General features: G+C 52.7%; 2 protein-coding genes across 5 annotated transcripts; one reads left to right on the forward strand and one right to left on the reverse strand.

The window, feature by feature from the left end:
- The first annotated feature begins 212 nt into the window (after positions 1-212).
- TOP3A (DNA topoisomerase III alpha) lies at positions 213-11711 on the forward strand. 3 transcript variants are annotated; one of them, XM_065645089.1, is made up of 20 exons: positions 213-234; positions 845-1092; positions 2146-2205; positions 2618-2691; positions 3226-3301; positions 3857-3965; positions 4267-4410; positions 4873-5043; positions 5273-5373; positions 5497-5571; positions 5685-5767; positions 5886-6093; positions 6262-6447; positions 6884-7013; positions 7423-7536; positions 7617-7782; positions 8204-8347; positions 8637-8759; positions 9038-9765; positions 10830-11711. In XM_065645089.1, exons 2-20 carry the CDS (start codon positions 913-915, stop codon positions 11006-11008), a joined length of 3051 nt encoding a protein of 1016 aa, XP_065501161.1. In that variant the 5' UTR covers positions 213-234; positions 845-912; the 3' UTR covers positions 11009-11711. The 3 variants fall into 3 exon arrangements, with proteins under 3 accessions (XP_065501161.1, XP_065501162.1, XP_065501160.1); XM_065645090.1 differs by having other exon boundaries at positions 214-234; positions 842-1092; XM_065645088.1 differs by lacking the exon at positions 213-234 and having other exon boundaries at positions 846-1017.
- Positions 11712-12762: 1051 nt separating this feature from the next.
- MIEF2 (mitochondrial elongation factor 2) lies at positions 12763-17879 on the reverse strand. Of its 2 annotated transcripts, none has more exons than XM_065644744.1 (4): positions 17741-17879; positions 17152-17305; positions 16289-16466; positions 12763-15182 (listed from the first exon to the last, which is right to left on the reverse strand). In XM_065644744.1, exons 2-4 carry the CDS (start codon positions 17296-17298, stop codon positions 14128-14130), a joined length of 1380 nt encoding a protein of 459 aa, XP_065500816.1. In that variant the 5' UTR covers positions 17299-17305; positions 17741-17879; the 3' UTR covers positions 12763-14127. The 2 variants fall into 2 exon arrangements, with proteins under 2 accessions (XP_065500816.1, XP_065500817.1); XM_065644745.1 differs by lacking the exon at positions 17741-17879 and adding an exon at positions 17408-17699.
- Between the last annotated feature and the right edge of the window lie 24 nt (positions 17880-17903).

A 17903-nucleotide genomic window follows, 5' to 3' on the forward strand; every position in this document is an offset into this window, starting at 1 on the left:
AATAATTGCCGTTTCTTGACGTTACTGAACCCGGGACGGGCCCGGTGGCGGCGGGGAGTCGCAGGCCGAGGCGGGACGGCGCGGGGAGGCGGCTGAGGGGCGACGCGGGGCATCTTGGGAGCTGTAGTTCGCTCCCGCCACAGGGGAGCGCTTTACGGCAGGACGTAACGGTGAGGGAAAGCGCGCCGAGTCCCTCCGCGCTTCGCGACAGAGCGAAGCGCGGGAGTGAGGGAGGTGAGTGAGGAGAGAACGGCGGGGAAACCGGGGAGAAACTGGGGGTGTCGGGGAGGGGCTACCCCGGGTGGGGAGAACCCGGCTGGGGTCGGAGGGTGGTGGGGGTCCCGGTTGTGGCCGGCGGGGCCAGCCCGGGCCTGAGGGGAGGCCTTGGCGGGGCAGGGGGGCCGGGGCCCTGCCCGGGGAGCTGGTTGTGATGGGGGAAGAAGCTTCTCCAACTCCGTGCGGCTCTGAGGGGGCTGTGCCGGGCAGAGGATGCCCTGGGCCGGGTAAGTGACATTCAGCGATCGCTACAAGGAAGTCGGAGCCAGGGGGGGTCGGGCTCTGCTCCCCAGGAACAAGTGCCAGGACCAGAGGAAACGGCCTCAAGTTGCGCCAGGGGAGGTTGAGGTTGGATCTGGGGAACAATTTCTTCCCCAAAGGGCTGTGGGGCATTGGAACAGGCTGCCCAGGGCAGTGGTGGAGTCACCATCCCTGAGGGGTTGGACAGATGTGGAGATGAGGTTCTCAGGGACGTGGGGCAGTGCCAGGGGTGGGGTAACGTTTAGACTCAATAATGTTGAGTGTCTCTTCCAACCAAACTGATTCAATGATTCTCCATCCTCAGCAGGATCCAGCCCCAGGACAAGGCCACAGCACCATGTCTCTTCCCCACGGGAGCTGTCACCGTCTCCAGTGATGAACATCTCGGCGAGACTTTCGGCCACCCGCGGGGTCAGGATGCTGCCCCAGCGCCTCTTCTCCCGGGCCGCGGAGGACATGGCGTTGCAGAGGATCCGGAAGGTTCTGTGCGTGGCTGAGAAGAACGACGCTGCCCGGGGGATTGCAGATCTGCTCTCCAACAGCAGAATGCGGCGGGTGGGAACACACCACATCTCCTTATTGCTTCCCAACACATGTGGGTCTAGCGTAGCTGGCTGGAGAGGATCAGCTGAGCAGGGCTGCTGTGTAGCACAAATCTCAGGTGTAGCCCATGTCCTGTGATGCAGCCCCAGCCTGCTCGGCAGAGCTCGGCACAGGCAGTTCCTATGGGCATGTGCAACATCTCACACTGGTTTTGTCTCTGGGCACTTCTGGCTGTGCCAGGGTACAAGAGCAGCTTTTGTGGACAAACACCACTTGCCCAAATGTATTTGGGAGTCTCAGATCCCTTGTGCTTGTGACTTAAGTCTTGTTGGAGCTCAGCTCTCTGTGCCCAGTCTGCCTTCTCCAGGCACCGAGCTCTGGATGAAGGTTTCCTGTGTCATTGCTGGCTTTGCAGTGTCTGCAAAAGGCTTCAGGAACTGAAACCAGCTGCTGGCCTGTATCTCCCCGTCAAAAAGCACCATTTCTGCAGCGTCAGCAGGTGTTGGGGTTTACTGAAGTTCACATAATAAAGCAAAGATGGTCTGTGATTTGGAGAAGAGTTCAAAGATCTCTCCTCTCCTCTGCTTTGTTGTGTGACCATTAACAGTTTGCATAATTACTTGGTATTTCCAGGGTAAGGAACCAGAAGGTGCTTCTACACCATAATTATATTTGAATGAAAGGTGTTATTGAGATCCTGAGCACTGACAATTCCAATCAAGGAAGATATCTTCCTGCTTCTAATTGTCATCTGGAGCAGGACAGTTGTTTGTCAGGAACATAACTGCCCAGCCCCATTAAACAAATCTGTTCCCCACTCTTTGTAGTCACTATCAGTGGCGTGATAACCCCAGCACTCCCTTCAAGCCTGGTTTAAAATACTTTTACACTGGAAATCACCGTTTCAATGTCTCTATAAATGACACAGGCAATTTCCATGAGCTGCAGTACCTGGTTTTCAGGTGTGTCCCTGTGCTCTGCCGTAACAGCGAGTATTAAGCGAGGTGGAACGGGTTTGGTTTCTGTTAGGAGCCAGAAGCTCATCAACTCTCCTTTTCCTTCTAGCGAGAGGGGTTTTCCAAGTTCAACAAGATCTACGAATATGACTACCAGATGTTTGGCCAGGTAGAGTTTCCTTTAATTCTGCTGCTGCATTAGAAAAGTGCAAAATTCTAATTATTAAAAGTCATTTGTCAGAAGTTATGAAACCCGTCGCCAGTGACGGGAACATTTTGTCCAAAGATGAGGAAAAGTCAGATGTTCGTTCCTGGCTCAACCACTGACCTGTTTTCTTGCTTTAATTCTTTCAACTCTCTGGTTTTATATCAGTCAAACGAATATTGCTATTTAGAACTGGGAGCTTTTTCCAAAAATTGAGGATAAGGCCACAGATTTAGGGAGAGAAGAGCTTATTGTGATCCATTAGCAGGAGGGAAGCGTCACCGATGTGTAAATTGAGAACTGCATCAAGGTCTTGGGGCTGTGGGCAGTTTTTATCCAACGATGGGCACTAATTACCTCGTTCTGTCTCTTGCAGAATGTGACTATGGTGATGACATCCGTGTCAGGACACTTACTGGCTCATGATTTTAAGCTGCCGTTTCGCAAATGGTTGGTACTGGGGGGGTTTGTCACCCTCTGCATTCAGCCCCAAGCTGGGAGGGACTCTGCCACTGCGTGCTGAGTGCCAAATTTTAGATAGAATAGCAAAAATATTGTCCTCCAAGTGCTGAAAAACCCCAAAGTCATAATAGTGGGTAAAATACATTAAGGCAGACCCAAGGAATTAACTGGATTCCAAAACCTGATTGTTTTTTCGTGCTCTTTGTTGAACTAGGAGCTGTTGGGGGAAGCGAGCGCTTTCTCCATCTTCCCTCCCCTTTGTTCCCTGTGCTTGAAATAAGAAAAGTCACCTGTTTAGGGCAGCCATCCAGATTTGCAGTTTTCTCTGGTTGCTTTTCGATTCTATTGTTTTTAAGCATAACTCAGCATTTCACGCAAACTCAAAGTTGTCTAAGACAAGGCCCATGATAAAGTATATTATTAATTCCAGCACTTGAACATCACCTCCTTACAAGACAGCACCAGTTAGTGTCTCCCAACACATGTTTTTGTTACGCACTCTGTTTATCCTCTGTTTCCCAGGCATAGCTGCAACCCTCTGGCTCTTTTTGATGCTGAAATCGAGAAGTATTGCCCTGAAAATTACTTGGATATCAAGGTACATTGTTTTTAAGAGTTTCCTTGAAACTCTGAGTTCAGAGGTTAGTTCTGCAAATATTGTCTCAGATAGGAGGAGGATTGGACCTTTGTCCTTAACATCTGCGTTTCTAGAGTTTGGCAAATTCCTCCTGCTTTTCCTAGGACTACATACGCTGTTCATTTGTGACACTGAAAGGCTCCTGCTCATGTACAATTAACTGCAGTAAAGGAACAAATACTTTGCTAAAAGTAGAAATATTTTTTTCCAACAAAGTGGAATTGGCAACTATGTCTCAAATTTACCAAAAAAATTACATTTTCAGCAAACAGACTGTGGTACAATCCAATCCAAGCCATGTTTATTGACAGAGTCAGATGTAAATAAGTGACTCAGTTCTTTTGAAAGCTGCCTAATCTCATGAGACACACAATTTCAAAATGTTATTGCAACAGTCTATCTCTATGGATACATGTAGCATGTCATGTTCGGTCAGTGAGTCATTCTGAAATTAAATGACAAAGCAAGTGGCCTGGGATGTCTCACGTCTCACTCCGGGTTGTTTTCTCGTCTCAGAGAACCCTGGAACGAGAAGTCCAGCAGTGCCAAGCTCTGGTGATCTGGACCGACTGCGATCGAGAGGGAGAGAACATCGGCTTTGAGATCATTCACGTTTGCAAAGCTGGTGCGTAGAGCATCTTCTGCATCAATCCGAGTTCCGCTAATGTGCTGATGTAACAGGTATCGCTGCTCAGAGGTCGTGTAACAGGCGTGTTCTCAATCTTACTGTGTCCAGGTTAAATATTTTGACTGTAGTTCTGATAAACATGTGGCGTTGATAGGCCATAAATATATTCAGCTATTGGAAAGCTATAGAATCGTTTGACATCATGCTTTTTCAAAGCTGATTATTATTTGCTCCTTTCCATTGGCATCTGAGTTGCTCTTTGATTTCTTTTTTTTTTTCCCCCTCTCATGTCTGACAGTAAAGCCAAACCTCCGGGTTTTCCGAGCCCGTTTCTCAGAGATCACGCTTCACGCTGTCAGAACAGCCTGCGAGAACCTCACCCAACCAGATCAAAAGACAAGTGATGCTGTTGATGTCCGTCAGGAGCTGGACCTCAGGATCGGTACGTATGCAGGGAACAGCTTCGTTATCAGCATGTGGTTTGTCGTCTATAAGTGCTTGATCTCCCTTAGGCTGCTGTGCAAACAGGACGGCGTCCATCAGGCTCTTCCTCGCTTCTTGTCTAACCACATTGAATGCACATTGTTAAAGCCCAGCAAGGGGTGTTTTAGAAACATCATCTGTTATTGTCTCCTCAACACAAAAGAGAAATTCCCTCTGTGGTGTCGTAAACCAGATTTTTTTAGACCAGATCCAACTAAATCACATCTCATGTTTTACTGGAAAACACCCTTTGAAGCAGATGTTAGGCTTATAGCTCACGCAGCACTGACAAGCTACTGCAACTGAGTATTAAACTTAGAGTAAAATTAATACTCAGACTATTAAAAAGAACCATCTGAAGTGTTGTGTTTATCCTTCGATGTTGTTGTATTCAGTCCTGGTGTCTGTTTTGTTTTCTCAGGTGCTGCCTTCACCAGATTCCAGACACTGCGTCTCCGGAAGATCTTCCCTGATATTTTAGCAGATCAGCTGATCAGCTACGGCAGCTGCCAGTTCCCAACGCTGGGGTTTGTAGTCGAACGCTTTAAAGCCATCCAGGCCTTTGTTCCTGAAGCCTTCTATAAAATAAAAGGTATGTTTTGGCAAAACGAATCCTGGACTCCATTTGAAAGGGCTTGATATGTACAGAAAGGAAAAATGTCAGGGCAACAAACAAACTGTGCAGCAGAGGGGGTTTCCTCTTTTTTTGCCCCGTGACCACTAAGCAGAACTGAAAGGTTTCCCATTACTCTGGCCCCACTGCCTCTGTTGTATTTCTGTTGTATCGCTACTATTTCACTCCAATCTATTATTCCCCACAGTGACACATGATCATGAAGACGGCAGCGTCGTCTTCAACTGGAAGAGGAACCGGCTCTTTAATCACACAGCGTGCCTGGTCCTTTACCAGATGTGTGTGGAGGTAGGAGAGCTTGTAAATCATTGTGTAATCCAGCATCAGGCAAACATTTCCTACAGCCACCTCGCTCAAGATATTTAAAGACCAGTTTGTGTAAACTCTTAAAGAAGGTTTTGCTTTGTTTAGGATCCAGTAGCGACTGTTGTTGAGGTTGGGAGCAAGCCAAAGAGCAAATGGAGGCCCCTGCCCCTGGACACTGTGGTACGTTTGAACTCTGCTGAAAGGACTTAGCGGAAAGAAGCTTTGAGCAGATATTTTACTCACTATTTCAAATGATGCACAAACACATTTTTTTCTGGCTCCTCCCAATGCAGGAACTTGAGAAGTTGGCTTCCCGCAAACTGAAAATAAATGCGAAAGAAACCATGAGAATAGCAGAAAAACTCTACACTCAAGGGTAAGAAAGCAAGACTTGGCTTGGTAAATTTAATTCTTTCGAAAAGAAATGGCCTTTAGTCCAAAATGACAAGTATCTCGGAACACCTTAAAGTGCTTTCCTGTCTTTTTTTCTTAAGGTTCATTAGCTACCCCCGAACTGAGACCAACATTTTCCCCAAGGAGCTGAACCTCTCGGCTTTAGTGCAACAGCAGACGCAGGACCCAAACTGGGGAGCATTTGCACAGAGGATTTTGGATCAGGGTGGGCCAACCCCTCGATGCGGAACCAAATCAGACCAGGCTCACCCTCCCATTCACCCCACAAAATACACTGCGAACCTCCAGGTGAGTTTAACAAAGCCAGAGAGAACTGGGTGGTTTGTATTGCTGGATAAATAGAGATAGAAGTCTTAATAATGTGGTTGTTAGCATAATATCATCACCTGAAATCTCACTGTAATTTCTTGACCTCTCATTAACACCAGAGGACACTGACCATCTGTTTGATATTAGGGCAGCGAGCAGAGACTCTACGAATTCATTGTGCGCCATTTTTTGGCTTGCTGCTCTGAGGATGCCAAGGGACAGGAAACAACCGTGGAAATCGACATCGCTAATGAGCGATTCATTGCTCAAGGACTAATGATCCTGGCCCGAAATTATCTGGAAGTCTATCCCTACGAGAAGTGGAGCGATAAGGTAAATACCCTGAATAACGTAGATGGGAGAGGCTAAAATATTGGGAGCTTAAAATCACACTTCACCGCCAGCTTCAGACCCCTCTGCAGAGTATTCTGTGACAATTCCTGCCCCACGGGCTGTTTCCCCCAGAGCCATCTCTGCCGAAAACCTGTGCAGCTTTATTGTGTCAGCTTTGGGGAGATTCTTCCCCTTCTGACACCACAGCAGAGACCACGCAGGGCTGTGGGGTTGACTTTACTCACCCAGAGGAGCCGCAATCGCTGTTCCATGGGCTCTGGCAGCTCACTCCTGGCTAATCCCGCGGGCCCTGAGCCTGGATCTCCTCCAGAACAGGGTGCTGCTCTCTGACTGCGCTGCCTTGCTCTTAGCATGATGTTTTGTCTTGAGCAAACAGACCAGGAGGCAGTTTTAAAGAGATTCTCCTTCCCTTCAGGTTATCCCACTGTATCAGAAAGGGTCTCACTTTCAGCCCACTACGGTGGAGATGGTGGATGGGGAAACCAGCCCTCCATTGCTCCTCACGGAAGCGGATCTGATTGCTCTCATGGAGAAACATGGCATTGGTCAGTATTGGCAGCATGGCCTTTTGCTTTTGGGAGAACTTTGCTCATAAGTTTCTCCTCGTCTAACACCAGTTCTGTCCCACTCTCAGAGTAGGGAATTCTCGAAATGTCACTTTTGAGAAGAAATCACTTAAATGTAGAGAACAAAGGGATAGTAGAGACCTGCAGGCAAAGTCCAGAGATCCTGAGGAGCCTGCATAGTGCCTCCAGTCCCACAGAGATGCGTGATTCAGGGTGCAGGCTGTGCCTGCCAGCACGTTGTCGGCCTCAGTGCCCGTGGCACACGAGGGCATTGCTGCTCCTCACCATCAGTTGTCTCCTTCTCCCTTTAGCACCTTGAGCTCTGCAACAGGCACAGGGGGAAGTCACTTCTTGGCATCTAACTGGGCTCAAACCTGTCTGTTTTCAGGGACTGATGCCACTCACGCTGAGCACATCGAGACAATTAAGACGCGGATGTACGTGGGCCTTACAGCAGATCAACGGTTCCTGCCAGGCCACCTGGGCATGGGGCTGGTTGAAGGTAAGGGCAGGGCCTGTTCAGAAGGTGGCAGGTTCCTTACTTGCTCCTTTGTTTCGCTTACCGTGCAGTATGTTCCTCAGGCTATGATTCCATGGGCTACGAGATGTCCAAGCCTGACCTTCGAGCTGAGCTGGAGGCTGATCTGAAACTCATCTGTGAAGGGAAGAAAGACAAATCAGTGGTGTTGCAGCAGCAGGTCCAAAAGTACAAGCAAGTCTTCATCGAAGCTGTGGCCAGAGCCAACAAGTGAGTCGTGTCTTTGCCCTCTTCCATTTGCTTTGCCGTTCTGGGAGGCGCTGGCTCCTCTGGCATGGGATCCTGTCACACTCTTTCCCTGGAGCTCTGCCCGGTCTGTGTGGGCATTGCACAGGAAGGGATGACTCACAGCCTGGCACGCTGTCGTGAGTCAGTGCCAACTAACTGCTCATCTTGATTTAAACTCTTCATGATTAAATTCAGAGCTGCATGAAGGAGTTGGTGACATACGCTGACCTTTTTCAAGTTGTACCCACACCTGCCCTGTTCCAGAGACACGGTGCTGAGTCAACATGCTGGTGGACAAGTTCAGAGGGGCTGCATGGGGGGCAGCAGGCACTAATTCACCACAGTGCCTGGTCACTCTTTGCAGAGGAGACACACAAGATGCTCTGCTTGGGTTTTTTTATAGGTTGGACCAAGCCCTGGCTCAGTATTTTGGAGAAGCCGCCGAAATTGCAGAGCAAGAGGAGGTCTACCCGGCAATGCCCCTTTCCGTTCGGAAGTGTCCACAGTGCAACAATGACATGGTCCTGAAGACCAGGAAGAACGGCGGGTTGGTGATCTTCCCTGTTGTAGAATGTAGCCTGCGGTGGTGGTTTATGTTTTTCTAGGTGGTGTTCATTTACCTGCCCTCTGCAGCAAGCATGAAAGCTTGAGCTGCAGCTAGCTAACTCCACCAGCTGTGTAAGCTGTGTGGACTCAGCCGAACCTCTCCCTCAAGTACATATTTGCCCTTAAAATTTGTTGTTTTGATCATTTCTGGTGGCTGAGAAAACGGGACAACAGATCACCAACTGTCTTGACTTTGCCTCTTCCTCATCAGTGCCTCTGATCCCCCGCAGGTTCTATCTCAGCTGCATGGGCTACCCAGCATGTAAAACTGCGGTCTGGTTTCCCGATTTTGTGCTGGATGTGGCCAGGGATGAGAGCGTCTGTGCTGTGTGTAAACCGCATCCAGTTCACAGGTAGGTCGTACCAGTTATCCCGTGGGGAAACGCAGCCCCTTGGACGTTATGTGTCAGCTGTCAGGGTCAGACTCCGTGGGCTGGGCAACCATTTTCCACTCGGATCTTGGCAAGCTGGAGCAGCACTTTCATGTCTTGGGGGTGGAAAAAAGAGGGGTTGGGGAAACTAAGTATAGCAGGATTTAAAAAAACAAAACATCAAGTTTCAAGTCCAAATCAACATCTGTTGGTGACAAGCGACATGAACTGGGAGACTTTTATTCTTCCTTTTGTTTTAGGCTGAAGTTTAAATTCAAGAGAGGCAGCGTTCCACCAGTGATGCCCCTAGAGTTTGTTGGTTGCATTGGGGGCTGCGATGAGATGCTAAAAGAGCTCTTGGACCTGAAGTATTTACACAGGTCATCCCAACCCACATCAGCATTCAGCCAGCAAGCGTACCGCTTGCAGGTCAGCAACTCCAGCAGAGGTGACAGTGACAACCAGCACACAAGGAGGACCACAAACCTGGCAGCAGGACATCTGCTCTCCTTGAGCTCCACGAGAATGCCCAGACCTGCTCCTTCAGCCACTCCAGACGATGGGAACAACGCTGTGGTGTGCAACTGTGGGAACGAAGCCCTGCTCCTGACCGTGCGCAAGGAAGGGCCCAACCAAGGCCGGCAGTTTTACAAATGCAGTGCCAGCACCTGCAACTTTTTTCTCTGGGCTGATCAGCACTCGCAGGACAGAAGCGAGGCGGCTCCGCGGGGCTCCGCGCTGCCCCAGCCCTTTGCGGGAAGGGGCCCGGCAGAATTCCAGCGCCCAGGAGGAGGGAGAGGCCTAGGGCTCTTTGGAAGCAACAGCTCAGATTCGAGAGGTGGCGCAGTTTGCAAGTGCGACCAGCCAGCCGTCACACGCACTGTCCAAAAGGACGGGCCCAACAAGGGGCGGCAGTTCCACACCTGCTCCAAACCCCGAGAGCAGCAGTGCGGCTTCTTCCAGTGGGCAGACGAAAACATGGCACCAGGTAAGGCTGGGCATGGGGCAAGATACGAGAGTTGGAGGCTGTTCTTGGAGCTAAACTTGAAGCTAAACACACTTCTCACACGTGCATAATGCTGCTGCAGCATGACAGCTCTTGTAGCAACTCACACATTTAACAGACTTCAGTTTTTTCTTCGGAACAGCTGTGAGCAGCATTACAGCACTTCAAATCTTGCTGGTAACAACCAAGTCTGGCTTACCTCCCCAAGTGCTGGTGGATACGTCCTCATAGCGCACATCTGCTGAGCCCTGAGCTGGATGCTTTGTCCTGCGTGCCATAAGCTCAAGTATCTGTCCGTCTGTGACTTGTCAGATAAAGCCCAGTGCTCTTTCCAACAGTCTGTTTGGGAATTTGTCCTCCCAAATGATGGTGCTCAGCTTTGTAAGAGCTGTTACTGACTTGGTACAGGGTTGAAGCAGCAACACCGCTTTTGGAGATCTCAAACCCCATTCTGTCATGCCAGGGAAACCGCGCTGCTCCTTCTGCCCTAGTTTAGGGATTCAGTGAAAGGCCAAGTCTTTCTGAAGCTTTGATCAGAGCTGAGAAACTGAGTGTGGCTGCTGTGGAAAGGTGCTGAAAACAAGTACCCATTAAAAAAATAATCACAAAATAAGGTTGCTAAAGGTAGAGCACTGACACAAAGGGACAGGAAGCAAAGTACAGAGGTGGAGATGTGGTCTGAGGGAGATCTTCAACACTGGCCTCCTGCTCCTCCTTAGACATTTGGGCCTAAAGGGGTAGAATCAAGTTTTCAAAACTCCTTAAAACCCAAGTTTTCCTCTGGCACATGTTGTTTTTTCTGCCTCAGCTGTAGACCAGAGCTTGCAACCAGGCAGAGCCATTTCCCCCCTTCTGTTCTGACATTGCTGTATTGCTGCAGGACAAATGGGTAACATTTAACTGTTGAGACAAACCTGAAGCAAGTGCAGTTCCAGGAACAATCTGATGCCTGGGATAGTAAAATCATTGATCTGCCATTTTGAACTTCTGTTTCTCTACCTACTTATATTTTCAAAGGTACTTAAACGCAAGTTGTTTCTCTCTAGGGCCGTCTGGAGACGTCTCTTTGAACGACTTTGGCAGCAGTGGGTACTCCAGAGAGTTGGGAAGTAAAGCCAAGAGACCGAGTGGTCTCTCCTCAGGAGCCACTGCCAAGAAACCACGGACCTGTAGCGTTTGTCACCAGCCCGGCCACACGAGGAAAACCTGTCCCCAAAACCACTGAGCCTGGGCAGACATCTCTGGGGAGCCTGAAAGGTCTGGGGTCATGAGCTGCTACAGGAGCAACTGCTGCTGAAAGGAACTGGAGTTGAGAAACGAGCCTGGCAAATGGTTTCTGGAAGGGCAGGTTGCAGGACGCAGCTGCTGATGGAGACCGTCCTCCTGCAGGAGTTCCATGCCTGGGCAGCGAGGGTTCCACCAGCTCTGAAAGGTGGTTCTGCTACTGGTGTCAGCCTTTGTTTTCAGCTGCTTTTCTGCTGAGCAGGTTGGCATAGTCTAAACATTTCAAGGAAGCATTTAGAAACTGAATCTGCAGAGAAAACAGCGCTGGAGCTTGTCCACCCGCAGCTCCCACCACGCTGGCAGTTCTATGCAACCATTCTGCCCGATGAAGAGCTGGCTCGTAGCTGCCGGGACAGACACTGCAGCTGCTTCTTGCCTCTTCTCAGTCCCCAGCCTTCCACAGTGTGGAATTTTAAGTTCCCTTCCAAGTTGACGTTAGCTGAGCAACATTCCCATTTCTTTCTTGTCCCCGCGCCATACCGCTTACCTCAGTTGTCCCCAGGAGGGCCGGGTGTGGAAAAGCAGGATCTAGAAGCTCAGCTGCAGGGCTCAGGAAAAAGCCTTTGGTTTAGGCAGCTCCTGAATTTGAAGTTGAGTTCTTCCTCGAACCTTGAGACATGCCTCTCTGATGCTGCTAGCTAATGGAAGTTATTTTTGTCAAACTAATAAGTTTCTTATTAAATGATTATTTAATTTTTACATTCGATACGGTGACATCTTAATTCTGCCTTATTATTTCTTCCTACTTAAAATAGTTAAGCTATTACTGTAAAAGCATCCACCCAAATCTTGCTCTTTCCACTCACTTATCGGAACAATACAGAATCTCGACAGAAACTCCCTGTGGTGATTTAGAACTGAGCTGCAGGGGGTAGGGAGGGTGGTTTTATCACATCAGCTGCAGCGCTGCTTCCCCAGGGAAGGGCAGGCAGCTGCCTGAACCTGATGGGGGGTTCCGTTTCCTGCACTTCATTTAGACTGAACTCCCCGGGACGCCAGGCTGCCTCCTCCCTCTGTACAAAGCCAGGAGATCCACGAGACTCCCGTGTCCCCTTCTGCCAGAGGACAGTGTTCAGATTTTTGCCCCCAATGCTGCTCCTTTGGGACACAGGGCGGTTCCCTGGGTCAGCACCGCGGTGACATGCAGAGAATGTTTAACTCTGCAGCAGCCCATCACTATCGGCTCTAAATCTATGCAGTAAGGTCAGAACTCAGGTTGCATTTCCTTGGACCCCTCACTCCCACGATAAACAGCTGCGGCCTAAAAATACAGACCTGCCAGCTAAAATAACAGGATTACGAGGCTTTGTAACGCAATCACTGAGCTGGCAAAATCACGGCAAGAGCCCAGGGACCAGCAACAGCAGTGGGAAGTGTTTGGGCAGCACCCGGGCAGCATTTGGGTGACACAAATCATCTGTTTCCAGCTTCCCATGTCCAACCCTGCTCAGCCTTCAGGCAGAGCTGCTGGGTAAGTGTGTCCAGAGGACTCACGTACTGCAGCCGGTCACTCTGTGGGCACAGGGGTTTGGAAAAGGAGGAGAAAGGTTTGGCAGGATAGGGTCTGACCCCCACCAAGCTCTGCATGCAGTGGGGGGACAGCCTAGGTCGTTTTTGGGCACTTGGCCACAGCTGGAGCATCACTTCAGCCCTTACCACAGGAAAGGAGGCAAACAGCTGACACAAGAGAAGGAGTATGCACAGAGAAGGTTTATTCTCATCGCTGACACCTGGGAAGTGGTTTGGAGGAACAAACTAAGTAATTTCAGAGTGGGAGGAAAAGCACTTTTTTTTTTCCCCTCCCATAAACAAGATGATAGCTGTAAATAAAACTAATCCACAACAGCTGCTCACATTGAAGTCCACAGGACTTCTCCATCTCCACCAGTGTGCAAAACCAACTCTTCCCATTAAATACAATAATATATTCCTTTGCCTTGGGACTACAGCCAGAACCAAAGCCTACTAGCAGCCACTCAAAGGAAAAAAACCAAGACAAAATACCCAAACAAAACATACCTTCTGAATAAAAAGCACAAATGGCTTCAGTTCATGCGAGCGCTCTGCTCAGAGCATCATTCCTGCCTCGTATGACGGGGCTCTGGGGGCACAGAACCCCCAGACAGCAGCAATACTTGTGAAAAGGTCACTGGACAGGCTGGATGGGGACATGTGGATCATTGCAGAGCAGCCAGCACCAGGGAGGGACTCTGGCAGTGTCCCACCTGCCAGGGAGGGGACACGCAGCCCTGCTGCAGCCTCCACCGAGGGACCCACACCAGGAGCTTCCCGGGAGTTGGGCACAACCCTCCTGCTACCGCCTGTTTTGGGACATCTTCCAGCAAAACCACACGGTGGGACAAGGATCAGGAAGCCCCGTCACTGCACTGGACACACGTCCCTTCCTCGGGGCAGAGCCGATTCGGGCAGAACGCAAAGGTAGGGCTCAGCTCGCCCCTTTGGCAGCTGAAAAGGTTTCCAAAGAATAAACCCCCAGCCCATTTGCTATGGCTGTACCTCCAAGTGCCCAGACAACCCCCCAGGTCATCACTTGGGCAATGTCCTGCAAACAATGAGGCTCCCACCCCGTCCCAAACGCCGGCTGAGGGCATGGCACAGTGACACCGAGTGCCCAAGGGGACACCACAGCCCACAGGGGCTGCAGGACGCAGCAAAGAACTGCTCCCGCCAGCTCCGGCCGGTCTCGGAGCGCGAGGGGAGCCCCAGACCTGGGACAGCGGGCTGGGACAGGCAGGGGACACTAGGAACCAGACACCAACCATGCTCCTTGTTGGCTCCCAGCAGACAGGACTCACCTGCAGGTACTCGAGGCGCGGGCTGCGCAGAGCCTCCCGGGGAAAGGCTCCTCATGCCACCACCCGCCTCTGCTCAGGCACGTTTTATTCAGACAAAAAAATAGTTTGTTTTGTTTTTTTTTCTCATAAAGTGCAAAAACTTCGCCTCTTACTGACTAGTCAACTAGAAGCATCGCAGCCCTCGCAGCAGGGAGCAGCAGATGGGTGAGGAACACCCTATGTTTGGGAGCTCCCAACGCACCCGTCATTTCTCCGTCAGGAGGAGCTCCGGCTCAGATACGGCTCTGTAGAGCATGAAGCCCATCTCATCGATTTCCTCCTCCGACAGCTCGCAGAACAGGTTGATTTTGTGGTTGAAATAGGAAGGCAGGACCCCTCTCTCCAGGTAGCCCACCAGCTCCTCAAGCACCTGTTGGAACCTGTCAGCAAGGTCTTTTTCTGCCCAGTCCGTGCTGGTGGCACTGAGGTGAAGGACAACGTGGGTCAAGGGGCTGCCGGCGAGTTTGCTCAGGGCAGGATGAGTCTTGCAGATGCTGTTCAGGATGCAGAGGCAGCGCTGCCGAACGCCGGAGTCACCAGCATCCAGCTCCTTCACCGCCGAGACCTCCGCCCTGTAAAAGCTCTCAAGCCAGAGGTTTTCTACCAGTCCTTCAAGAGGAGCAGCCAGAAGAACCTTGTCCTCCATTTCCACCACTGGGAAGAGCGTGATGCTCAGCTCGACCTGATCATGTTTGACTTCCAGCTTCAGCTCCTGGGAGGCCACCACAGGGTGGATGACGCTCCCCAGCAGGCTGCCGATGGCCGGCCAGTTGATGGAGGCCACCAGCAGCTTATGGAGGGTCTCGTTGAGCGCGTTGGAGGAGAGATAGCGGCCCACGATGAACCTGTCCCAGGGGCTGCACCCGCGAGGGAAATACTCCAGATCAGTCCTCTTGATCATCCAGTAGTGGGGGTTCCTCACCACCGTGTCCTCTCCCGGGATGAGGCTCCAGAGCGCGGTGTCAAGGACCACGGGCAGCATGAGGTGAACATGGTCAGCTGCGAGAGCCCTGAGGCCGTCGAGCGGGGGACCGCTGAGGAAGAGGCTGCCGAAGGGCAGCTCCGGGCACTTGTTCCGTAGGAAGTTCTGCAGTTGGGCACAGATGCTCCTGGCCAGCTGCAGGACAAGGGACACTTGTGCCTCGGGCACAGCCAGACGATTGCTGTAGTGGGACAGGAGCTTCTCCTGCAGCGTGAGGCAGCGCAGAGGGCTGGGCTCCAGCCGAGGGGTCTCCGGAGGGGCAGGGCAGACCCTGGGCTCTGTGAGAAGGGGATGGGACAGAGGGGAGGGACAAGTCACAGCTCTGAGAAGGTCACCTGCAACCTGTAGCAGCTTCTCCTGCCACAACCGAGGGGGAGGCACGAGCTGGGTGACCAGCTCCCAGCCCACCTCTCTGGACGTGAACCTGGCCTTGCCAAGAGGGGCACCACCACGTCCTCTGACCTTCACAGCACTTCTCAGCCAAGGCAGGGCCCAATCTGACCTCAAAACCCACAGCACCCAGTCCCGCCCCCCAGCAAGAGACAGGTAAACCAGGCGAAGCACCAGCAGCTGTGCTGGGGACTCGCTGCCAGGGTCCCTGCGAGTCTCAGCCCCACTGGTTGTCCCTGCTGTGCCCAGGCAGATCCAGCCTGCCCCAATGACAACCCGATCACTTGAGTCCTGGGAATGATCCCCCTCCAGGTCTGGTATCTCAGGACCTGCTCTGCACCAAGCTGGGCTGTTTTCCCGCTTGGAAAAACACAGAATCAGAATCACTTTGGTTGGAAGAGACCCTCAAGGTCATCGAGTCCAACCATTAACCCACCCCTGGCACTGACCCATGTCCCTGAGAACCTCATCTCTGCGTCTGTTCAACCCCTCCAGGGGTGGTGACTCCACCACTGCCCTGGGCAGCCTGTTCCAATGCCTAACAGACCTTTCTGGGAAAAAATTGTTCCCAATATCCAGTCTAAACCTCCCCTGGCCAACTTGAGGCCATTTCTACATCTATCTCTGCAGACAGCCGGACAAGGCAGCCTTTGTCTGCGGCAGCTCCCAAGCGCACCTTCCTCTGGGCTGACCCAGAAAACGAGCGCAACAGACACTGCTCCAGAAAAAACAAAGCCCCGGCAGCCTCCACCATGCCACAGCAGCCGAGACACCCAGGATGTTATCGGAGGTGCCGATACCGCAGGCATTGCCTAAAAAGGGGCTGCAGCTCGGAATCCTCCCAAGAGGGAGGGGACAAACGTGTCAGCTTTCCCATCACCAAGCTAAAAATAACACGGAGCTCCCAGGCTGCCAGGAGCAGCGGCACAGCCGGCCCAGAGCACATCAAGGTGATCGTCCTGACCGCAGCAGGAACCGGCACTGTGAGCCTCACCTGGCACCGGCAGCCGAGCCGGGGAGAGCAGCGGCTCGCTGAGATCTTCCCTTCTCTGCTTCTGGGGGGGTTTTGGGGTCGCCTTGATCAAGGCCAACTCCTGCCAGCTCTCCTCCAGGGTCTTCTGCTCAGCTTTGGGATCGCCCTCATCACGAGGGCTGGTGGCTCGGTCTATCAGCTGGAGGGAAGGAAAACATTATTATTTCCCTGAGGTCATACCCTGAACTAACCACAGGATAGTTTGGGTTGAAGGGCCCTTCCCAGCTCCCCCAGTGCCACCCCTGCCATGAGCAGGGACATCTGCACCAGCTCAGGTTGCTCAGAGCCCCGTCCAGCCTGGCCTGGGATGTCTCCAGGGATGGTTCATCCACCACCTCTCTGGGCATCCTGGGCCAGGCTCTCACCACCCTCAGGGTAAAAAATTTCTTCCTCATGTTTAGCCTGAGAGGGGACAACAGCCCCCTGGTCACACGCGGGTAGACGCAGCCCCACACAAGGCTTCTACTCACAAAAATATACAGTTTAGGGGGCCACAAAGCTGCATGTTTTCTTCCCATAGATTTTAAGTGGGCAACAGTCAGATGTCCAGATGTGAATTAAGCCCAAGGCGCCTTTCTGGATGGGACACCATATCCCAAATGTGTGATGTTCCAGGAAAAAGGGGTGTGAGGCTGCCTGTGCCCCGCAGGGCAGAAACCAGCAGAGCTCCGTACCCATGGTCCTGCCAGCAGCACCGGCAGCATTTCTGCCAGATCCCATGGACCAGCTGGGAAACAGTCAGTGAGGTTGGCAGTGCATCCTCCCCCACCGCAGCCAGAGAGCAAAGCAGCTCTGAGCCCCAACAGCAGCCACGCCAGCCTTACCCGCTTGACGGCCAGCGTGGCGATGGCCAGCACGGCCGCGCCGGTGACGCCCAGCACCAGCCTGGCGTTGGCCAACAGGAGGTCGAGGACGCTGCCCAGCCCGTTGTCCTCCTGCCGCTTGCCCCGCTGCCGCGTGAACTCAGCCATGGTCGCCCTGCGGAGAGGAGCAGTGGGGTGTCACCAGGGTGGGGGACCTGCCTCTTCGGGCGACACAGAGCCCGCAGGACGTGAGGGTTTGGGGAACGAGGGTTTCTACCGGCCCCAGCGCTCCCTTCCGCCTCCGGGGCAAAGGCTCCCGCCGCCGGGACGCTCGGGTGCAACAGAGGAGCAAGGGTCACCCTGGAAAAGGGTCACCCGCTCCTCTCCCGGCCCTGCCGCAACGGCCTCCGGACAAACCGCTGGCGCAGAGCGAGGGGTCGGCACCGCGGCCCGTGGCTCCGGGAGGGACCGGGTCGGAGCCTCCCGCGCTGCCGAGGTGGGGCGGCCGGGCAGCGGGGGCAGCCCCCGGCGCCTCCGAGCCTCGACCCGCTCAAGGGCAAGAGCGGAGCGAACCCGCCCGCAACCCCCGTTCGCCCCTATCCGCACTCACCCCCGCGCTGCCGGTGGCCTGCGCGTGCCGGCGCGCCAGCGCGCCCCGCAGCCCCCCGGTGCGACCCCAGCCAATAGGGGCGCGGCGTGGCGCGGCCCCGCCCACCCGCGCTCGGAAGCAGAACCCGGTTCCGCGCCCCTTTCCCGCCGAGCGTCACCGCCGG

The sequence above is a fragment of the Caloenas nicobarica genome, chromosome 14 (genome assembly GCF_036013445.1).
Source record: "Caloenas nicobarica isolate bCalNic1 chromosome 14, bCalNic1.hap1, whole genome shotgun sequence".
NCBI classification, from domain to species: domain Eukaryota; kingdom Metazoa; phylum Chordata; class Aves; order Columbiformes; family Columbidae; genus Caloenas; species Caloenas nicobarica.

Coding starts and splice junctions, on each gene's coding strand:
- MIEF2 (XM_065644744.1), bottom strand. CDS start 17,298: ATGGCTGAGTTCACGCGGCAGCGGGGCAAGCGGCAGGAGGACAACGGG. Junction 16,467..17,151: donor CCACGCTGGCCGTCAAGCGG/GTAAGGCTGGCG, acceptor CCTTCCCTCCAG/CTGATAGACCGAGCCACCAG. Junction 15,183..16,288: donor GGCTCGGCTGCCGGTGCCAG/GTGAGGCTCACA, acceptor CCCTTCTCACAG/AGCCCAGGGTCTGCCCTGCC.
- TOP3A (XM_065645089.1), top strand. CDS start 913: ATGAACATCTCGGCGAGACTTTCGGCCACCCGCGGGGTCAGGATGCTG. Junction 2,206..2,617: donor ACTACCAGATGTTTGGCCAG/GTAGAGTTTCCT, acceptor TGTCTCTTGCAG/AATGTGACTATGGTGATGAC. Junction 6,448..6,883: donor ACGAGAAGTGGAGCGATAAG/GTAAATACCCTG, acceptor CCTTCCCTTCAG/GTTATCCCACTGTATCAGAA.